Below are 23,547 nucleotides of genomic sequence, written 5' to 3' on the forward strand. Positions count from 1 at the left end.
AGGTACTTTCGTTTCTTGGTAATGATTCTAATGTTCATGAGAATATGATGCTGCCTAAATTGGATACATTTGTTTTGCTTACAAATGAAGGGCCTAGCTTGGAGAAGGATAAACATAGGAGCAAGAGAAAGCATGGAGATGATGGCATGCGCAAGGGGAACAAGAACGGAGTTACGAGTGATGATTTCGGGTCTTTGAAGCCACCATAACGAGTGCATGAAGCCTTGGACGAAATATACAAGATGCCACTTCATAAATTTCGTCCAGAGGCTATTATAGGTGTTGCGTCATCTTTTTATTGGGCCAGGCCCATGTAATTTCGAAATACATTAGTATAGGCTATTTTTAGAGTCCGTATGTGTGGGGAAACAAGAGATAGGGTTGATTTCGGACCCCTCCACCAAGGGCCACGAAATTCCCCCTCTCTTCCTCCATATATACAGCCCTTAGGGCACCGTTTAGACTTTGGGTTTTGTTTAGATTAAAGTTCGCCATAGCTGCAACTTCGCGTACTTCGTTTGTGTTCAACAACCAGACAAAGGCGTCACAGAACCCCACCTTGATCAATAAAGCTTTCATCTTATATTCGCAATATCCAGATTGCAATCTTAGTTTCTTGCTTGTTCTTCGTTTGCTCGCAGGAAACAGACCCTCGTGGTCAGGTTGATCGTGCTCCGGCATGGTCAATAACCTCTCGGAGTTGGTTTAGCGATTGCTAAGGCGCGACGTCCTCGCACGTTCGTAGTCGGATCGTCAAAGTCGACTTCCACCAAAGCGATATCCATCATCTCATCGAAAGACGGGACACCTTTGCCTCTATCAAGTGGTATCAGATTTCCAGGTTGCTCGGTGAGATTTTATAGTTTTTCGTAGTTTAGATCAAGTTTGTTCTTCATACCTATAGTCCACGAAAAAGCCAAAAAAAATTAGGGTTAGCTCATCCCATCCGAAACAATCTGAGCCTTTGCATAATCTTTTCTATATTTGCTTTGTTGAATTTGCGGTTGCATCGTCGTGTCAAGTTGCTGGTCTTAGCGTCTAGTCCTTTAGAGTTTCGAGTTCTGTTCACAGGTTGTCACGTCGTCGCTGCCATATATCACCATTTCATCATCATCGTCGCTGCTGCCATATACCACCACCACATATTCACCGCCAATCCGAGTCCATATACGCCACCACATATCCGCCGCCATCACGCCAATCCGAGTCCACCTGCAACATATATCCGCCACCAGTCCGAGTTCCACCAGATTCATCTCCGCCACCAGTCCTATTCCGAGTCCAGTATTTTGTTACTCTGTTTTGGATTTCCAGATCACGCAATACTCCGAGTCGTGACAGCGAAGGAGTCCCCAACTTCCGTGCTACCCGCAGTAGAGAAATAGTTCCAAACTCAAAAAAAAAATTCTGGCTAGGCAGTTTCTAGACCATTTGTAGACTTTTTTGAAAAAAATTTGTTGCGGAGCAAAAAAAAAGAGGGAAAAAAGTGCAAAAAAGTGAAAAAAAAGAGAAAAAAAATTCAGAGTGTGCTCCTCCCTTGTTTACGTGTCGCGCCGTGATTTTGTTGGTGTTCTAGGCTCGCGTCTCTAGCACAGTCTAGCCTAGGACCAGCACAGTACCGTTGTTGAGCGTTTATTCAACTTTGCATCTCTGAATTGATTATTGCTGACCCTTTTTGCTACCATATTATAAGCCTTCCCAGCTCCACATACATCTACATCGTGCGTTTGACTCTCCCTGGTAATCGCTCTATCCAAGCTTTGAGAGTTTTTGACTACAACGGTTGCCGATCACCGCCTGCTGTTGGGTAAGAACTGGTAAGAATTTGAGATTTGCTTGACGGATTTGTGACACCCACCACCACCTCTTGTTAGTAGTCTGTAGGATCATATTCTTGTGTGTTTCTATTGCTGCTAACCATGCCAGGATCACAAGCCGACGAGACTGACTGGGAGAACATGACGGTAAGGATTTGCATGATAAATTTCAGCAAATGATGAGTGGACAGGTGCAAGATGTGCTAAACAGATTTGAAGAGGCCATGGAGAAGATAGATGGCATGGAGAAGACGTTCGAAACAAAGCTCGATAACAAGTTTAATGAATTGCTCGCGCGTCTTCCACCACCACCACCCGCTGCACCTAACGCACCTCTCCAACAACAACGACGACGACTACCTCCACGTCGCAAAATAGACCTCCGCCGAGCGAGCCGTGTTCCTCTTGCGTTCGGCCAAACTGTTGGTGCTGCTGTTGATACTTCTGTGGCTCCTGCTGCTGATGCAGAGGAGGAGGATTATGTGGGAGATTACGAGGATGAGGTTGCTCAAAATCAGAACTACGTGCAACCACCTGCACCACAACCACCAGGTCGTCCACATGCAAATAATCACAATGGTAGGGCTTTCCCTCAGGTACGAGATCACGACCATCTTCCTAAACTAAAATTGAATATTCCACCTTTCGAGGGTAGATATGTTCCTGATATATATCTTACTTGGGAGTTAGAAACTGAACAACGATTTACATGTTTACAATATCCCGAGGAGAGACGGGTTGCCGCTGCTGTTTGTGCTTTCACTAGTTTTGCATGTGTATGGTGGTCTGAACATTGTAGATTATATCCTATTCCAACTACTTGGGCTGCTTTGAAAACTGCTATGCGTACTCGTTGGGTTCCACCATATTATCAACGTGAATTGCTTCAAAAATTACAGCGCTTAAGACAAGGAAAAAATTCTGTAGAAGAATATTATCAGGAATTACAAACTGGCATGATTAGATGTGGTATTGTTGAGGAGAATGAAGCTATGCTTGCACGTTTTCTAGGTGGATTAAATAGAGAGATTCAGACCATTCTAGACTATAAGGAGTATACTAATATCACTCGTTTATTCCATCTTGCTTGTAAAGCTGAACGTGAAGTGCAGGATCGACAAGCATTGGCGCGAACTAACTTTTCTGCAGGCCGACCTTCATCATGGACACCGCGTGCATCTTCTACTTCAACGGCACCAGCACCTCAATCAGGTGCCACCTCCAGCCGTGATACAAGAAAACAGGCACAACCACCATTATCTGCCAAGAGCGCACCTGCCGGGTCTGCACAGCGTTCTTCTTCTTCCATGGCATCAACAGGGCACACAAGTGATATTATTTGTCGTCGTTGTAAGGGAGGAGGTAATTATGCGAGAGAATGCAAATCTCCGCGTGTGATGATTGCTACCGAGGGTGGTGGATATGAGTCCGCTAGTGACTATGATGAGGAGACTTTGGCTCTTATTACACGTGAAGAACATGGTGGAGATGATTCTGATCATGAGACGCAATACATGGCTCCTGAAGACTCTGGCAGGTATGAATGTTTAGTTGCTCAACGTGTTTTGAGTGTGCAGGTCACACAAGCTGAGCAAAATCAGAGGCACAATTTGTTCCATACCAAGGGAGTTGTGAAGGAACGTTCAGTGCGCGTCATAATAGACGGAGGGAGCTGCAACAACTTGGCTAGCATGGAGATGGTGGAGAAGCTTTCTCTCACCACAAGACCACATCCACATCCTTACTACATCCAATGGTTCAACAACAGCGGCAAGGTTAAGGTAACACGTACTGTTCGTGTGCATTTTAGTATCTCTACATATGCTGATTATGTTGATTGTGATGTGATACCTATGCAAGCATGTTCCTTATTACTTGGTAGACCATGGCAGTTTGATAAAAATTCTGTACACCATGGTAGAAACAATCACTATACTCTTGTTCATAAGGATAAAAATATTACTTTGCTTCCTATGACTCCTGATTCCATTTTGCAAGATGATATTAATAGAGCTAATAAAGCAAAACAGGAGAAGAATAAGAGTGAAAATCAGATTGTGGCAAAAGAATTTGAGCAACAAATGAAGCCTAATAATAAACCATCTAGTGTTGCTTCTGAAATTAAATTGAAAAGTGCATGTTTATTTGCCACCAAATCTGATATTGATGAGCTAGATTTCAGCAAATCTGTTTGCTATGCTTTTGTGTGCAAAGAGGCATTATTTTCATTCGAGGACGTGCCTTCCTCTTTGCCTCCTGCTGTCACTAACATTTTGCAGGAGTTCGCTGACGTCTTTCCACAAGACGTGCCACCGGGATTACCGCCTATTCGAGGGATTGAGCATCAGATTGACTTAATTCCCGGTGCTTCACTGCCAAACCATGCACCATACCGTACCAATCCAGAGGAGACGAAGGAGATTATGCGTCAAGTACAAGAGCTTCTCGACAAAGGTTATATACGTGAATCCCTTAGTCCTTGTGTTGTTCCTATTATTCTAGTGCCGAAAAAGGATGGTACATCACGTATGTGTGTTGATTGTAGAGGCATCAATAATATTACTATTCGTTATCGTCATCCTATTCCTAGGCTAGATGATATGCTTGATGAATTGAGTGGCTCTACAATATTCTCCAAGGTTGATTTGCGTAGTGGATACCATCAAATTCGTATGAAATTGGGAGATGAATGGAAAACAGCATTTAAAACTAAGTTTGGATTATATGAGTGGTTAGTCATGCCTTTTGGGTTAACTAATGCACCTAGTACTTTCATGAGATTAATGAATGAAGTTTTACGTGCTTTCATTGGACGATTTGTGCTAGTTTACTTTGATGACATATTGATTTATAGCAGATCTTTGGAAGAACATTTGGAACATTTACGTGTCGTTTTTATTGCTCTACGTGATGCACGTTTGTTTGGTAACCTTGGGAAGTGCACCTTTTGCACCGACCGAGTATCTTTTCTTGGCTATGTTGTTACTCCACAGGGAATTGAAGTTGATAAAGCCAAGATTGAAGCTATTGAGAGTTGGCCGCAGCCCAAAACGGTCACACAAGTGAGGAGTTTTCTTGGCCTCGCTGGATTCTATAGGCGTTTTGTGAGAGATTTCAGCACCATTGCTGCACCTCTCAATGAGCTTACAAAGAAAGATGTGCCTTTTCTTTGGGGTACCGCACAGGAAGAAGCCTTCATGGTATTGAAAGATAAGTTGACACATGCTCCTTTACTCCAACTTCCTGATTTTAATAAGACTTTTGAGCTTGAATGTGATGCTAGTGGAATTGGATTAGGAGGTGTGTTATTACAAGATGGCAAACCGGTTGCATACTTTTCTGAAAAATTGAGTGGGCCTAGTCTGAATTATTCTACTTATGATAAAGAATTATATGCTCTTGTTCGGACTTTAGAAACATGGCAACATTATTTATGGCCCAAAGAATTTGTTATACATTCTGATCATGAATCTTTGAAACATATTAAAAGTCAAGCTAAACTGAATCATAGACATGCTAAATGGGTTGAATTCATTGAGACTTTCCCTTATGTCATTAAACACAAGAAGGGAAAAGAAAATGTTATTGCTGATGCATTGTCTCGTCGCTATACTATGCTTTCAGAACTTGACTTCAAAATATTTGGTTTGGAGACCATCAAAGATCAATATGTGCATGATGCTGATTTTAAAGATGTAATGCAGAATTGTAAAGAAGGAAGAATGTGGAACAAGTTTGTCATTAACGATGGATTTGTGTTTCGTGCTAACAAGCTATGCATTCCAGCTAGCTCCGTTCGTCTTTTGTTGTTGCAGGAGGCGCATGGAGGAGGATTAATGGGACACTTTGGCGTGAAGAAGACGGAGGACGTACTTGCTACACATTTCTTTTGGCCAAAAATGAGACGGGATGTTGAGCGTTTTATTGCTCGCTGCACTACATGTCAAAAAGCTAAGTCACGACTCAATCCTCGTGGTTTATATATGCCTTTGCCTATACCTAGTGTTCCTTGGGAGGATATATCTATGGACTTTGTTTTAGGTTTACCTCGAACAAAGAAGGGGAGGGATAGCATATTTGTTGTCGTGGATAGATTCTCGAAAATGGCACACTTTATACCATGTCATAAAAGTGATGATGCTGTTAATGTTGCTGATTTGTTCTTTCGTGAAATTATCCGCTTGCATGGTGTGCCAAATACTATTGTTTCAGATCGTGATACTAAATTTCTTAGCCACTTTTGGAGATGTTTATGGGCTAAGTTGGGGACTAAACTGCTTTTTAGTACTACTTGTCACCCCCAAACTGATGGCCAAACTGAAGTAGTCAATAGAACATTGTCTACTATGCTTAGGGCTGTTTTGAAGAGTAATAAGAAAATGTGGGAGGAATGCTTGCCTCATATTGAATTTGCTTATAATCGTTCATTGCATTCTACTACTAAGATGTGCCCTTTTGAAGTTGTGTATGGTTTCCTACCTCGTGCACCTATTGATTTGTTGCCTCTTCCATCTTCGGAGAAGGTTAATTTTGATGCTAAACAATGTGCTGAATTGGTTTTAAAAATGCATGAGTTAACTAAGGAAAACATTGAGCGTATGAATGCTAAATATAAACTTGCTGGAGATAAGGGTAGAAAACATGTTGTGTTTGCACCTGGAGATCTTGTTTGGTTACATTTGCGTAAAGATAGATTTCCCGATTTGCGTAAATCAAAGCTAATGCCACGTGTTGATGGTCCCTTTAAGGTGTTAGAGAAAATAAATGATAATGCATACAAACTTGAGCTGCCTGCAGATTTTGGGGTTAGTCCCACTTTTAACATTGCAGATTTGAAGCCTTATTTGGGTGAGGAAGATGAGCTTCCGTCGAGGACGACTTCATTTCAAGAAGGGGAGGATGATGAGAACATCAATACCATTGTTACACCCACAGCCCCTGGTGCTATACATATTGGACCAATTACTAGAGCTCGCGCACGCCAACTAAATTACCAGGTACTTTCGTTTCTTGGTAATGATTCTAATGTTAATGAGAATATGATGCTGCCTAAATTGGATACATTTGTTTTGCTTACAAATGAAGGGCCTAGCTTGGAGAAGGATAAACATTGGAGCGAGAGAAAGCATGGAGATGATGGCATGCGCAAGGGGAACAAGAACGGAGTTACGAGTGATGATTTCGGGTCTTTGAAGCCACCATAATGAGTGCATGAAGCCTTGGACGAAATATACAAGATGCCACTTCATAAATTTCGTCCAGAGGCTATTATAGGTGTTGTGTCACCTTTTTATTGGGCCAGGCCCATGTAATTTCGAAATACATTAGTATAGGCTATTTTTAGAGTCCGTATGTGTGGGGAAACAAGAGATAGGGTTGATTTCGGACCCCTCCACCAAGGGCCACAAAATTCCCCCTCTCTTCCTCCATATATACAGCCCTTAGGGCACCGTTTAGACTTTGGGTTTTGTTTAGATTAAAGTTCGCCATAGCTGCAACTTCGCGTACTTCGTTTGTGTTCAACGACCAGACAAAGGCGTCACAGAACCCCACCTTGATCAATAAAGCTTTCATCTTATATTCGCAATATCCAGATTGCAATCTTAGTTTCTTGCTTGTTCTTCGTTTGCTCGCAGGAAACAGACCCTCGTGGTCAGGTTGATCGTGCTCCGGCGTGGTCAATAACCTCTCGGAGTTGGTTTAGCGATTGCTAAGGCGCGACGTCCTCGCACGTTCGTAGTCGGATCGTCAAAGTCGACTTCCACCAAAGCGATATTGATGAGGACATGACTACCTTGGATATGACCAAAAATATTGCATATATGCATATTTGTCAGGTGATTTCTAGTGCAAACTATTCAATAATCTATTTATGTTATCCAGAACAAAAATATTTCACACACTTTTGTGTTTTGTCTAATTGCAGGTGTATGGGACATTTGTACAATCCACATATGAAGATAAGGAAGAAAGAGATGTTTATTTGCTGTCCAAAAAGTTCTCTCACGTCACTTTTGGCCCAAGAGAAGATAGAGTCCAAGTCTCTCACGTTCTGGATTCAGATTCGGACTGCACAGACACACCTGACTCAAAACGCACACAAGTTTTTCATACGGACTCCGAATTGGGTGATTCTTTTTTATTGGAAACTAGATTTCGCGCATTTTCCAATCCAATTGGAATCACCTTCAAATTCGTCCGGAGCGTTGAGTTGTGGACGAAACAATCTGATGCTGCAGCAGAATCCGAGTCAAACTACAAGTCCAAAGGTGTTACATCACCTCCACTTGGGCCCATTGGCCTTGTACGACCTAGATTTAGTTTTAGGCTGCCTTGGGACGTCCTCCCACTTCCTTGGCCGCCACCCCTTGCTCCTATATAAGTAGATCCATCTAGTAGCTTTTCCTTGGGATTTGTTTAGTTAAAAGTTAGCCATTGCAACTTCGTGTACTTCGTTTGTGTCCAACGACCAGACCAAGACCGCTTACGGATCCCCACCTTTATCTATCAATACTTAATATATACTCACAATATTCAGATTGCTTTTATCATATTCTTGCTTGTTCTTCGATTGCTTGCAGGAATAGACCTTCGTGGTCAGGTTGATCGTGTTCCGGCGTGGTCAATAACCTCTCGGAGTTGGTTTAGCGATTGCTAAGGCAGAACGTCGTTGCACGTTTGTAGTCGGATCGTCAAAGTCGTCTCCACCAAATCGATAGTTATCATCTCATCGAAAGATCGGGACACCCCGCCTCTATCAAGTGGTATCAGTTTTCAGGTTGCTCGGTGAGAATTTCCAGTTTTCCTAGATTAGATTTATTTTCTTACCTGTTGTCCAAGAAAAAGCCACAAAAAAGAGTTAGATCTATTCATCCTTGGTCCAAGCCAATCTGAGCCTTTGCAATTTTCTTTTCATTGCTTGCATAGTTGAATTATCGGTTGCATCGTCGTGTCGAGTTGTTGGTCTTAGTGTCTAGTTAGAGTTTCGAGTTCTGTTCACATTAGTCACGCCACCGCTGCATCATTATCTCTTCCGCTGTCCACCACCCATCCATCAATTTCCACCACGTGCTACCCACCATTCATTGTCATAATAATAGTTGAGATCTAGTTTGTTTTGGAAAGAGGGAGAAAAAAAGAGAGAAAAAAAAATAGAGAAAAAAAAAGTCAGAGAAAAAAAGGAGAGAAAGAAAAAAAAGTGTGAGGAAAAAAAAAGAGAAAAAAAACAAAATTCGGATCTTTTTAGACTCAATCTTGTAGTTGAATTCGGATTGGAATCTGTTTTGTGCACTGTTCAGTAAAACAGCTTGGCTGTTGTTTCACATCATTATCTTTACTGCCGTTGTGATCTTCACTTATATCTTGCTGTCCAGAGCTACTTAGTATCCTTCATTGATGCTGGTTGTGCTACGACGTGACCTCATTAGTATTCTAGGCTCGCGTCTCTAGTTCGGTCTAGCCTAGGACCAGCACAGTACCGTCGTTGAGCGTTTATTCAACATTGCATCTCTGAATTGATTATTGCTAATCTTTTGCTACCATATATAGCCAACCCAGCTCCACATATTTCTACACCGTGTATACGCACGTTCCCCTGGCAATCGCTTTACACAATCTTCGGAGTTATTTGACACCGTTGGTTACCTGTCACCACCTGCCGCATGGTAAGAACTTGTAAGATATTGATATTTGCTTTACTGTGAGCACTTTACAACCACATCCTAGTAGTTCATAGGAACATTATTCTCGAATTTTGGTTCTTGTTTCTACTAATCATGACAGGTTCCAGAGATAGAAGTTCTTGGACGACGGACACATCTTCACCATCACGAGAGTTGGGACAACACACACAAGCATATGGTCAGGTTATCTCTTTACCATCATTTGAGGGTAGATTTAATCCTGCTATTTATCTAGCTTGGGAGCTTGAAGTAGAACAAGTTTTTAGTCACCATGATTTTTCTGAACTTGAGAGAGTACGAGCTACCATTAGAGCATTTACTGGTTTTGCTTCTGTTTGGTGGAGTGTACATTGTAAGAAAAACATTGATAACCAACCCACAACTTGGAAAGTTTTGAAAGCTGTAATGAGACAACAATTTTTTCCTCCTTACTATCGTCGTGAATTGTGTTGCAAATTGGAGCAATTAAAACAAGGCAGTAACAATGTTCATGCTTACTACCAAGAGTTCAAATCTTATATGCATCATTGTGACATAGAAGAATCTGAGGATGATACAATGAATAGATTTTTTGGTGGTTTAAACCATGATATTCAGGCAAGATTTCGGTATATTCCTTGTTGCATTACTGGTATGTATGTCCGTGCTTGTACCTTTGAGAGACAGATACAGGAGGATGCATTGGGTGACTACAACAACTACTATTCCAGTTCATGCTCACCATCGCCGGTTGGTTACTCCACTATTGCACCTACTAGAGCAGCCCCACCTCGGATTGTGAGCGCAATATCATCTCAAGAGTATGGTACATTGTCAGCGTCCGTACCTACATCAGCTACATCTTTGCGAGGTAACAGTAAAGGTATTGATGATATAACTTCACATGAGAATGAAGCATGCCTAGTTAACTTGAATGCATCATGTGTTGAGTTACCTGTTGATTTGAGCACACCACCTATTTTAGAGACTCTTGTTACTGTCATGAATGCGTCATGTGATCAAACAACTGAAATATCAACAATTTTGAGTGCACCCATTGAATTAACTGTTGATGCAAAAGAACCAATGTGTAATCATTTTGATATGACCTCTAATCTTGATGATGATTCTGTGTCCAATGACTTATTGCATGTTTGCTTATTTAAGCATGTTGTAGCATGTAAATTTGATGCAAGTAAGGTTTATTCATCGAAGTTAGGATGGTTTAATGATGAACATTGCCAATCTTTTGAAGAGAATAAGAGCTTCACTTATATGTGCAAACTGAGTTCCAATATTTTCATACCTTCTACTTCCTGTGATAATTTTTTGGCTTTAGATTTTATGAACAATGAAAGTTACTCATGTATACATGTGACATATGTGCAAAAATCAAGGGAAGTTAAAATGGATGACATATACATATACAACATGTACACCTTGTCTCTTTTGTTAGCCACATTTCAGATTAAGCAACGCCGAGGACGGCTTTATTTTCAAGAAGGGGAGGATGATGAGGACATGACTACCTTGGATATGACCAAAAATATTGCATATATGCATATTTGTCAGGTGATTTCTAGTGCAAACTATTCAATAATCTATTTATGTTATCCAGAACAAAAATACTTCACACACTTTTGTGTTTTGTCTAATTGCAGGTGTATGGGACATTTGTACAATCCACATATGAAGATAAGGAAGAAAGAGATGTTTATTTGCTGTCCAAAAAGTTCTCTCACGTCACTTTTGGCCCAAGAGAAGATAGAGTCCAAGTCTCTCACGTTCTGGATTCAGATTCGGACTGCACAGACACACCTGACTCAAAACGCACACAAGTTTTTCATACGGACTCCGAATTGGGTGATTCTTTTTTTGTTGGAAACTAGATTTCGCGCATTTTCCAACCCAATTGGAATCACCTTCAAATTCGTCCGGAGCATTGAGTTGTGGACGAAACAATCTGATGCTGCAGCAGAATCCGAGTCAAATTACAAGTCCAAAGGTGTTACATCACCTCCACTTGGGCCCATTGGCCTTGTACGACCTAGATTTAGTTTTAGGCTGCCTTGGGACGTCCTCCCACCTCCTTGGCCGCCACCCCTTGCTCCTATATAAGTAGATCCATCTAGTAGCTTTTCCTTGGGATTTGTTTAGTTAAAAGTTAGCCATTGCAACTTCGTGTACTTCGTTTGTGTCCAACGACCAGACCAAGACCGCTTACGGATCCCCACCTTTATCTATCAATACTTCATATATACTCACAATATTCAGATTGCTTTTATCATATTCTTGCTTGTTCTTCGATTGCTTGCAGGAATAGACCTTCGTGGTCAGGTTGATCGTGTTCCGGCGTGGTCAATAACCTCTCGGAGTTGGTTTAGCGATTGCTAAGGCAGAACGTCGTTGCACGTTTGTAGTCGGATCGTCAAAGTCGTCTCCACCAAATCGATAGTTATCATCTCATCGAAAGATCGGGACACCCCGCCTCTATCAGATATCCATCATCTCATCGAAAGACGGGACACATTTGCCTCTATCAACGCGCGTTGACTTCCCGTGGTATGCGTCGCGCCACCTCCCTTGGCGCGGGAACGACGCCGTCCGCGCCGGTCTTCGTCATGCTGTTGGGTTCTTCGCATACTTCGAGCACCACCGCCGCGCTCCTAACCTAGCCGCCGCTCTTCTTTGGCCGCCGCCGCCGCTATCCACGTAGCCGCCGCCCGTCCACCTCCTTCATCTTCGTCCAGCATCAGCCTGTCACCAGCATCGTCGTCATCTACCCCGACCACTTCGTCTACTCCGACAACCGCAGGCGACATCGGCCCCGCGCTGATTGACGCCGCAACCGTCGTCAAGTCCTTCTCTGCTGGCCTCTCCGACTCCTCTAACATGGCGTACAACTTGTGCAGGTCCTCGTCTATGCATGCCCGGTGCTGGCAACACCGATGTGTGCTTTCGTCCACGACGTTTCCCCGGGCCTGGCAAGCCTGGTGTGGCCCTTCATCAACTTCGTCTTCGTCCGTCTATGCATGCCCGATGCTGGCAACACTAATGCGTGCCTTCGTCTACGATGTGTCCCCGGGCTTGGCAAACCCGCAGCGACGCGTCGTCAACATCTTCCCGGCGCACCACTACTTCAACACCACTGCGCCCATGCTAACTTGGCGCCCCCTTGCGCCCGCGGCTCCACGGCGACTTCCTCGACACCGGCCACCCCGACTCGACATCGACCACGACATTCTTCGCACGGCTACCTCGACCACGGCTCCACCACCCACGCTCTCGGCTACATCGACAAATGGCACAAAGGGCTACCGCCTGCTTGAGCAACCTCGTTGGTTTCCACTCCAGCCACGACTCCGCAATGCATCGACCGTTACGACTGTGGGGGGTGTCCGTCGGCTTGCCTTCAGATTCTTCTCCAGTCTCACCGTCTGCGTCGCTACCGTTGTGACTGCGGGGGATGTTGAGTATAATGTTTATTAGGAAAGACGAGATAGACTAGGATTTGTTCTGCCTTGTCTTGTACTCCAAGTAGATGATTGTACTCCTATATATATATATATATATGCCCACGAGGCTCAAGCAACACAATGAACTATTCCACCAAATCTCTCTCTCCCTTCTAACATCTAGCATATCCCCCCACCCACCCACCCACCAGTTGGGCACATTGCATCCCCTCGCGATGTCGGCGGCTGGGGCGTTGCTCGTGCTCCGCGACCACCACCGCGCAGGCTGGGCCACCATCACCACCCCCGCCCCGCACCACAGGCCTGGATAGAAGGCCAGGAATCCCCGGGCTGCCGCCGCGTCACCTCGCTAGGAGAGGTGTGGTGGACAGGAGAGATGATACAGCGGGCGGAAATGAGAGGGAGTGGGTGACATGATGAGGGGGAAATGAGCTCATCTTTGTTCACTCTGTACAGAACATGCACGAACGATGTTGGAAGAGCGTTCGCTTTTTTTTATAAAGGAAGAGCGTTCGCTTGGGGAGCCTAAAAATCAACTGTCTTATTTTTATCATTTGAGTTTACTAAAAGATGTGCATCAGAAGCCAGAGGCGTTCTCTCTTCAAGAAAATAAATATGTTTGGCAGAGCGAGGCTCCAGCTTTTGTTTGTGATCTTGTAGCCAACGATTCGACAGCTCTTATTGGTTAATAATAATGTAAAGCTCTCTTCAGTCTAGCATATTTACACCGGCGAATTCAGTCCATATTTTCCTTTCTTGGCGTAAGGCAAATCAATCCATCATATATAGCATCAGGACATTCCACAAATGAACCAAAATTACGATCAGATCCCCTCAAGGGGAGACCTGAAATCCATCCATCCATCCATCCCCGCTTGTTAAGGGAGAGGTGGCAAGACACCCCACTGGTGCAAGAGCCCCTGTCCGGTTGTTACCTCCAGCACCAGGAGAGCCAACACGGCCAGCATAGCAGCACGTCCATTCCATGTCTCGGCGCTCTTCGTCCAGCCCCACTCCCACACAATCACCGGAGGAGGCAGCATGTCGCGTTTCGAGTCGTAGACTGCTAGCAGCTCCTCCACGCTTCCAAGTGGCACCAGTGACTGCAAAGATAATTCACCATTTTTCACTGGAAATTCTACTGTGAACGAGTGTAAGTCTGCTTCTTGATTAAATTAAAAATTGCAGTTCCTAATGCCAATTCCTTCAGATTTACAAACTACTGGATATTCAATTATTTAGGATATCGTTCAAGGAATCACTACTATGCTGACCACGGAGTGATCAGCGCTTTGACCACAATCAGATTTTCATATAAGGGGTGTTCCATCTAGGGCATGTTTTTGCATGTCACTTGTGTTTAAACCATTTTAATATTATCTGCTGACCCTAATTCAGTATTTGGTCTTAAGTCTTATAATGCTACTCCCTCCGTTCCGATTTACTTGTCGTGGTTCAAATTTGAACTAAAACCACGACGAGTAAATCCGAACGCAGGGAGTACATACTAGTTACACAAAATCAGCTCCAATTTGCACCAGTATATTCTGAGTGATATAGGTTCATTGAATCACCAGGCCTGTGTTCAACTCTAGGTTGAAAAAACCACATGCATATTACTCCCTCCGTATCAAAATATAAGACGCTTTTTGATACTCCATTTGTATGAAAAAAACGTCTTATATTTTGATAGAGGGAGTAGAATATTGGAAGCTGACATGATTGATTCACATACAAAACACGAATAGAAGGCATTTTGCATGTCCTGTGATACTTGTTACCTGCCGAGCCTCAAGGTTGGAAACTGCCATTGCGCCAACATAAGGCAGGCTTTCGATAACAGCATCCGCCAGATCTGAAATGAATGTGGGCTCACAACCTAAAGCGGGAACTCGTCCCCAGTGCTTGATACCAGATTGCAAAGCCAGCTCCTTGTATTCGACGTCAATTTCTTCTAACGTCTCAATGTGTTCGCTGACAAAACTGAAGAGAGAAGACAAGAATAAACAGTGATGATTATCAAACTAATAGTTTAGTTTATAAGGGGCATACTACATATAGAGTATCACTTTAATTACGACAGCAGAAACCAAGTTAAGAGAAGTATACCTAATGGGAACTGCTAGAAGGCTCTTTACCCCTCTCTGCCCAAGAGCAATAATTGTCTCGTCAGTGTAGGGTTTCAGCCATTCCACTGGTCCTACTCGGCTCTGGAAATTTATGCCAATATGTTAGTTTAGAAGGCCAGATAAGACTTCAAATAAGACTAAGCATCATGTTTATCTGCTGCTGTACTTGGACTGGAGCAACCACCAAATCGATGTTATGCTAGCGATGCACACTACATAGGATCCCCATTTGGATGGTGATTGCAAAAGCCAAGGAGTACTGTAGTTGCTTACGTAAAATACACGGGGTATCAGCATGTGATGTATTGACCTGATAAGCAAGTGTACATGGATTTGCCATTCCTCTTTTTTCGAGCTCCTCCATGATAAGATCCACGCACTCTTCCATCTCTGCTTTATACGGATCACCAGCTTCTTCAACATATGCCAGAGGAACTCCATGAGCACTGAAAAATATCATAACCTGCAAATCTCATGTCCCATCAGGTATAATATTTCATTCATCAGAACAAAGAAACTGAAAAGGCTAAGATCTGTCTGAAGTTAAGAAAACAAATGGATTCAAAATAGGAATAATCTAAGATGTATCTTCATCAATCATTAGATATTTTTGCTTGAAGCTTATCATACTAGGGTAACTGCTGTAGAACTGGATGAGGCGCTTTCTTTGTTGCAGGACTTTCGCCTTGAGCATCAGCCGGGCCAAAGGTTCATCGTTCACGGCCTGCCCTTCTCCAAGAATGTGTACGCACAGATCATTGCAGAAGATGACGTCGACCCCAACGCAGCACTAATCTGGGTTTCCAAAGCTCCCAACAAGGTGAAGGTATTTGCATGGCTACTGTTCAAAATTAGGCTCAATAAAATAGCAAATCCACTCTGCAAAGGTATTGGGTCCAACAGCTCCTGCCCAATATGTGTTGCTCCTTCAGAAGATGTGCTACACCTCTTCCTCCTGTGCCCTTCTGCACGTCAGGTTTGGTGGCGGTTGGGGCTCATGCCGCACCAAGCTTGGGACGTCGGTGCACTAGAGGGGCTCAAACCTTCGGTTTGGCCCACTGTCCTCCTCTGTGACATCTTGACTTATTAGGAATGATAGACTACTCATATCAACAAGGAATTCCTTCTTTTTCGGGAGCCCATCCGAAAGGAATCTCAAAGTTAAGCGTGCTTGGCTTGAAGCAATATGAGAATGGGTGACCGACCCGGAAGTTGATCCTAGATGCGCACGAGTGAGGACAAAGTGCACAAGAAAGACTAGTGTTGGTCTGTGGGGACAGTCTCGATCCCGCCAGGCATAACGGCCGGGAACCGATGGCTGTGGCCGAGGCGTTACAAATGGTATCAGAGCCGACCCTCGCGGTTTCATGGGCTTGTGTGGGTCAGTGGCGCAGACATGTACATGGAACGTGTGGCCCGTGCTGGCACACGACATGGGCATAAATGGATGTTGGTATTGGCGCATATACGTGTGCCAAGAGGGGGCGGCCTGCTACGCCGATGAAGACATCGGTTCCTTTGAATGAGGGTGTATGTGACATCCTGGCTTAATAGGAATGATGGACTACTCATATCAACAACGAAATCTTCTTTTTTCAGAAGCCCATTCGCAAGGAACCTCAACGTCAAGCGTGCTTGGCTTGGAGCAATTTGAGGATGGGTGACCGACTGAGAAGTCCCAGGGGTGCGCACGAGTGAGGACAAAGTGCACAGAAAAGACTAGTGTTGGTCTATGGGGCCAGTCTAGATCCTGCTAGACATAACGGACAGGAACCGGGCCGGAGTGATGGAGTCAAACCCAGCAGATCACAGGTAGGGGGTCCCGAGCCGGTAGTCTTGGCACTATGGTAACAAGGACACAAGAGTTTACCCAGGTTCAGGCCCTCTTGAAGAGGTAATACCCTACGTCCGGCGTCGATTTCAAGGGGGTACAGAGTACATGTGATCTACAGCGATATCGTGTGTGTTTGAGTTGTTGTCTACAGCCCACACCCCTCGGTTTATATAGATACCAGGGGTGCCTAGGGTTTACATAGGTCGGTTACATCTAAGGGCAATAATGGAGAAGACTACCTCTGAATCTATGGAGTACACGCCAAGTCTTTGGAATCTTCAATCCTGGCTCTCCTGGGCTCAACAAACGAGGCCCACTTGGTTTATCTTCATGGGGGTCCTCGGCCCAGCCTATATGGCTGGGGGCTGACGTGGCTAGCACCCCCTAGTCCAGGACACCATTACGGAGTGTTACAAATCTATGTGACATTTTGGCTTAATATGAATGATAGACTACACATATCAACAAGAAATTCTTTTTTTTTGGGTAGTCCATCCGCAAGGAACCTCAAAGTTAAGCATGCTTGGCTTGGCACAATTTGAGGATGAGTGACCGACTAGGAAGTTGATCCCGGGTGCGCATGAGTGAGGTTATTCAGATTTTTTTTACCGAGGATGCGTTCTCCATAAAAGAAACTTCTGAAAGAGTGATTCCTATTGCTCCCTTACAAAGTTAAATATTCTACCCCCTTAAGCAGTTCCAACCAGAGCCTGTGTCAGGATGAGTGGCTAATTTTATTACGCTATTAGTAACCTAGATGACAACGTTTCTGTCTTAATATATGCCCAGTTTGAAAATATTAAGCATTGGCAATTCGGCACACATAGATTGCCTGAAAGAATGGCCTAGTATTATATTTTGTGTTACAGCAAGGAAATCGCCTCCAATATCAACAGCCTTCTACTACTTTCAGTCAAGAGAGCACACCAAGAACATGAAACATGGTTCTTACCTTCTGCGGTTTTGGAAATTTCAACAATTCCTTCTCGATCAAAGTTGTCATGGCCTTAATATATCCTTCACGCTGATACCAAGAAGGAATAACCGTATGTTGCATATTGACCAGATACTCATCCTCTCTAACATTGCAGCTGAATGTGTCACTCGTATAATCTTGAAAAGCGATGTGCAATTCATCATTTCAAATTACTGTACTTACCTGAATATGCTCTCCAGAAGACGGAGACTTGAACCACTGGTCGATATGGAGAACTGGGGGTAAAGAGGTAGTACAACAAGTTTTGTGATTCCATCCTTTTTTATCTGCAATGCAAAGAGGACAAATTAATATCTAGTGCAACGAAATACTACGGTAAGATATCTAAGTAATTTACCATGTCTATAATAGCATTGATATTGAAAGTTTTGTGAACTTTGAATATTCTTTTTGTATGTTAGAAGATTTAAAACTGCATCTCAGATTACCATACTATTGCCAATCACAATCCAAAAGTAAATAATGTGTTAAAGAGTATTAGTATAGGTCTAGGTCTCTTTACGTAGTAATCTAGATTTTCTTCCTTGTACCCCAAGTCTATTGTACTATATTATATTTGTCCCATTGGCCATGCAGTACAATCTAAGTTGCCCCTCTAACATGGTATCCTGAGCCCAGGTTTAGTGTTTTCTGCTCCGGTGCCGCAACTCGTTTCTTCCCAATCGGATTGTTTTTCCCAGTGTCCACGGTAAATCTTGATCTCTCAGGGCTGATCAATTTTGGTCTGATCCCCACCTCTGGAGTTCGTCCCTCTCTGTGACCATCAAAGGAACTCCAGACTTAGTCCTGACGGCGTCTGCTTACCTGGAGCTGTCACTGCCGCTCTTTGCACAATGCTGCTGCTAGCATTCTGCTCTTCCTATTGCTACCACTAGGTGCTGTTGCTCGCCCATCAGCTTGCCACATCTTGTGCTCCCGTTGCTGTTCCAATGCTATATTCAGCGTTTCTGCTGAGCTAGCTTCTATAAAAAAAAGGTTAACATGGATCATTTCACCGAATCCGTCTTGCACATGCACCTTCCAATTGGTGTTGCATGCTCAACCGCTAGTTGCTACTCGTCACTGCTCCTTGTCGGCATCTCAACTGAACGGCCTCCTCCGTAGCCTCTTCTGCAAATACGATGGTTCCTGCATAATTATTGTTGTAATATGGGGTAGCGACTCGGAAAAAGTCGAGTCTGCAGTTGCGACTAGTCGCGACTCGCGACTCGAGTCGACACTAAGTTGAGTCGACATTTTTCTGCAACTCATCGACTAGTCGCGCAACTCGAAAACCATGGTTGTAATAAAATCTAGCTATTGCTCTCTTTAAATAGCGCATTAGGCAATTTCCGTTTTTGGCACGTGCCGATGGAACCGCGCCTAAAGCCATCGAAGAGCTTAAATCCGCCGTTCAATGTCACCTTCTATCAGAGCATTGTCGGCAGCCTCCGCTACTTGGTTCACACTCGCCCGGGCATCAGCTTTGCCGTCGGCATGGTGAGCCACTTCATGGCGGCGCCCACAAGAGAGCACATGAGCGCCGTCAAGCACAGGTACATTGCGGGCACGCTCCACTACGGCTGCAGCTACAGCAGGAAATCCGGCGACAGGGGACTCGTCGGCTACAGCGATGCTGACATGGCTGGCGACATCGACAACCGGAAGAGCACCTCAGTCACACTGCTCTTCTTCGGCTATTGCCCAGTGTCTTGGCAATATCGGAAGCAGAAGGTCATCTCGCTGTTCTCCTTCGAGTGTACATCGCTGCCGCCACAGTGGCATGCCAGGGCATATGGCTTGGGCAGCTCCTCGGCGATCTCCACGGGACAGATCCTCTCATCGCCAGCCTGAACAACAAATCTTCGATTCAGTTCTGCAAGAACCCGGTCTTCCACGACCAAAGCAAGCACATCGAGGTGCAATATAACTTCATCAAAAGGCTGCATTGAGGATGGAAAGGTTGCCGTCAACTTCATCGGCACCTGCGATCAGGCTCGCGGACATATTCACCAAGGCACTTGGGCGTGTCCGGCTCGAGGTACTTCGGGAAAAGATCAGCGTCATGAAGGTGAAATAATTGAGCAACAACTAGCTTAGGAGGAGTTTCTTGTAATAATCTAGACATTTGTGGTGTATACTACAGCTTGTGTTTTCTTTTTTAGGACTTGTTGAGCTGTGCCCTCAGTAGAACCCTCTTGTACTCTCTCTGTGTTCGTCTGTACCGTACCTTCATGTGTGTGTGTGCGCGTGCATTGTGAACTTGTGTTGGGCTGTTGGGCTGTGGTGGTTTGCTTTATCTATAAAGCGGGGCGAAAGCCTTTTTCGGTAATAATCTAGACGTTTCTCTCATTAGATAGCGCATTAGGCTATTTTCGTTTCCTTGTCATGGCAACACATTTTCTACCATTTGTTATCAGTAACTTCTGATACTGACAGTATTGAATTCATGCACCAACCAGTTGCTCCAAATGTCCAGACTCATGGAGAGAGGCGGGCAATGTACTCCCTCCGTAAAGAAATATTAGAGCATTTAGATCACTAAAGTTCTTTATAGAGGGAGTATTTCAATAGACAGAAACAAATGCCAAAAAATTGATCAATAAAGTAAACAGCAGAACCTAACTAGCGTAATGGAGACATGAAAAGCCCCTACTTGTTCTATAGCTTCCTCGGTGAAGGGATGCCAATACCGCATTCCCACGTACACCTTAGCAGGGATATCCTTTCCACATAATGCCTCCATAAGTGCTTCTCCCTGTACAAGGTTTCCATAAAATGGTAAAACCATAAAATGAATTATAATATAGGATGTATATAGTTTATGGGAAGATATGAATAATATAGGAGAAGTGAGGAGACCTTAACTAATTTACTTAGCATCATAATGATAAAATAGGTCAACGCCTAAGGGAAACAACATATTTTCTTGCTCAACATCAAATAGAAGTATTCTTGTCAGGTGACTCATTAACCCATCTAGTAGTGCGACATTGGCTTGAGGGAACATTACAAGAACGAAATGAGCCTAACTCAATTATTTGGGGAAGTGGATTTACAGCCCCACCACCTGAGTTCAAGTCCCCACGGATGCAAATATGGGTTCCTACATATACTGTATGGGTTTCCCCTATGGTTATTTTCTTCAAAACAAGTGAATATTATAAATGGTTAGAATAAATATTACAATAATTATTCACAACATGCATGGTTGTGCATTATGCTGCATCTTGCTCAGACAATTAGCTGTTGAACAGATCGCTATATTGTTAGGAGTTGTGACTCGTGGACTAGGCGTAGGTGGTTTCGAGTGATCTTATATTATGAGTAGCAAGCAGTTTCTTTTGTTTTTGTTTCACTTATGCTCCTTGGTGATAAGTGCAATTCCAGTGCTTCCTAGGATTATGGAGACAATCTTTTTTCAACATTTTACTGTCATTTGGGCAGATAGCTTTAATTCTGCTGAACAGTAGGTTTAATGTGTGATACAGAACTACTTTTTAGTTATGTTGTTCAGTAGTGAGTGAATTTCAGTAATATCCATTGTGTTAAGAGATTCACTTGTGCAGGATCCATGAGAAGTTAGCAATTAAGACAATACAAGACTACAATGCACCTGCGCATCAGTAATTTGTCGAAGAGGTGAACCACCACCTATGGATGCATAACCTTCCTTGCTCTTTGGCGCTCTTGCAACAGAAATGAATTGTGCTAGCGGCTTCTGCAGAAAGCGGAACACCCTAGGAAGACGGATGATATCCTGTCATAATGTATCATGAGATAGCCAATGAGTAGGAGAAAATAAGTTGCAGTGTGATTTCCTCAAAAGCACTTGTAAGGAGGCACATATGAACTTCTGAAGCTCTTTATTTTTTAGCTACAAAATGTATCCCATGATTGTAGAACTTGATGCAAAGCTCCAAGGTTGATTTGGCCTTTACAATTCGATGAGAAGTACTCCCTCCGTAAACAAATATAAGAGCGTTTACATCACTACTTTAGTGATCTAAACGCTCTTATATTTCTTTACAGAGGGAGTACAAAGTAAATTGTTGTACATTTCCAGGAAAATGATAAATTCTTGCTCCACATAATCTTTTGGGCGAAATGAAGACTGGGAAATATAGCAAGTGAAAAAACTTAAGAGGCTCATAATTGCATATGAGGATGGTAATTACCGGATCAGCAAAGAGATTAAACAAGAAAGGCTGGACATCATCAAGGGTCTCTGGGCCTCCAAGGTTTAGCAGCAGAACGCCGATTTTCTCATTGGCAACAAAAAGTTTCCGGATATCGGACTGCGCAGTGAGAACCGCCTCTGATGCGGATGAAGATGCACTAAAATGTTGCCTCGAGTCAGGTGGCGGCTGAGAAGACCTACCTAGCTTGCATTTGCAGGACAAAGGCTTGATGCGGCAACATTGCCCAAGACAAAGTCCCGTGGCGCTACCAATCGAAGAAGATTTAATTGAATATGTCCTCGAGAGACTGAGCCTGCTTGGACAAGGAACGGAACACCAGCTATGTAGGTATGCACTGGAATCCCATCTCCTGAACCAAAACCCCAAACCACCAATCCCCATTAGAGACCACATGCATCAAAACAATTAGTCCCAGCCGTATTAGGAGCTATTGGTAGTATTACCTGGATAAATTACGCGGTGCAGGCCCAGGAGCGAGCCTGACGTGGAGCATGGATATCCAAATTTGTTGGGAAACCGAGCGAAATTAGTACTCAGACAGGAGGGAAATCCGCAACGAACTGCATGGATAGGAGAAGACAGGAGATTCAGGATAGAGCAAAAAAAAAGAGGTAATCGGAACAAGCCAGTGCATTTCGGGTTCCTTATCGCCTACCGAAGAAATCAAATCCGAGGAGGCGCGGAGGTACAAGAGAACCTGTTTGAGGTCCCTGTTTATGACGGGGAGGAGAGAGAGGATTCGGGCTTCGGGGGAAAAAGCGGAAGGACGAAGTGGCAAGTGGCAGCGGAAGGAAGCAATAGGATAGGGTTCGAATGTTGGAACGGTGGAAACTTTTCTAGAGATTTATTATTATATTTGATTTGATTTGACTTTTGATCAAAATATCTTCCCATGGGAGGGGCGCGCTGCCGGCCCATCCATTTTTGGTCCAACGTATGTCTCCTTCCCGCCGTTCCTTCCCGACAAAGAAAAACCAAACAAATCTCGTTTTTCCTTGTAATACATTTTTTTTCAGAAACAAAGTAACGAGTGTTGCCTGGGACGCGGACAAGGAGCTCTCGGCGACGCACCTCCCTGAAATCCACACGTACATTATAGTCTTGGGATGGATGCTATTAATGCAATCTAACTTTGCTTTGAACCTATATGTGTTAGTGATATTGTAGAGATCCTAACTACCTGACCGGATGTGTACCTCCCTTTGTTGTATAGATAAGCATGGACGTATGCGTATAGTTGAGATTGTAACAACCTGATGTAATCTTCTCTTGATCGGCAAGTTTGCCCGTATATATAAACTGCAGCCGGCATCGCTCCAGATGCACAGAACAAATCCATTGTCATCTACTCTTTCATGGTATCAGAGCCTCCTTCTCTGAAACCTTGAGACGTCCAACACCATGACTTCCCCTTCCACCAACTCATCCACCACTGGTGCGCTCCTTGGGCAG

The 23,547-nt window shown here is 43.8% G+C and overlaps 1 protein-coding gene across 1 annotated transcript; it reads right to left on the reverse strand.

Moving 5' to 3' along the window:
* Window positions 1–13,608: 13,608 nt before the first annotated feature.
* On the reverse strand, window positions 13,609–22,909 carry LOC119267107 (ferrochelatase-2, chloroplastic-like). Its single transcript, XM_037548424.1, has 11 exons — window positions 22,751–22,909; window positions 22,539–22,655; window positions 22,072–22,444; window positions 21,510–21,653; window positions 20,550–20,651; window positions 18,077–18,180; window positions 17,870–17,996; window positions 15,394–15,546; window positions 15,064–15,164; window positions 14,736–14,937; window positions 13,609–14,057 (listed from the first exon to the last, which is right to left on the reverse strand). The coding sequence occupies exons 2-11, from the start codon at window positions 22,586–22,588 to the stop codon at window positions 13,833–13,835; spliced, it is 1,581 nt and encodes a 526-aa protein (XP_037404321.1). The 5' UTR covers window positions 22,589–22,655; window positions 22,751–22,909; the 3' UTR covers window positions 13,609–13,832.
* Between the last annotated feature and the right edge of the window lie 638 nt (window positions 22,910–23,547).

The sequence above is a fragment of the Triticum dicoccoides genome, chromosome 1A (assembly GCF_002162155.2).
Source record: "Triticum dicoccoides isolate Atlit2015 ecotype Zavitan chromosome 1A, WEW_v2.0, whole genome shotgun sequence".
Lineage (NCBI taxonomy): Eukaryota > Viridiplantae > Streptophyta > Magnoliopsida > Poales > Poaceae > Triticum > Triticum dicoccoides.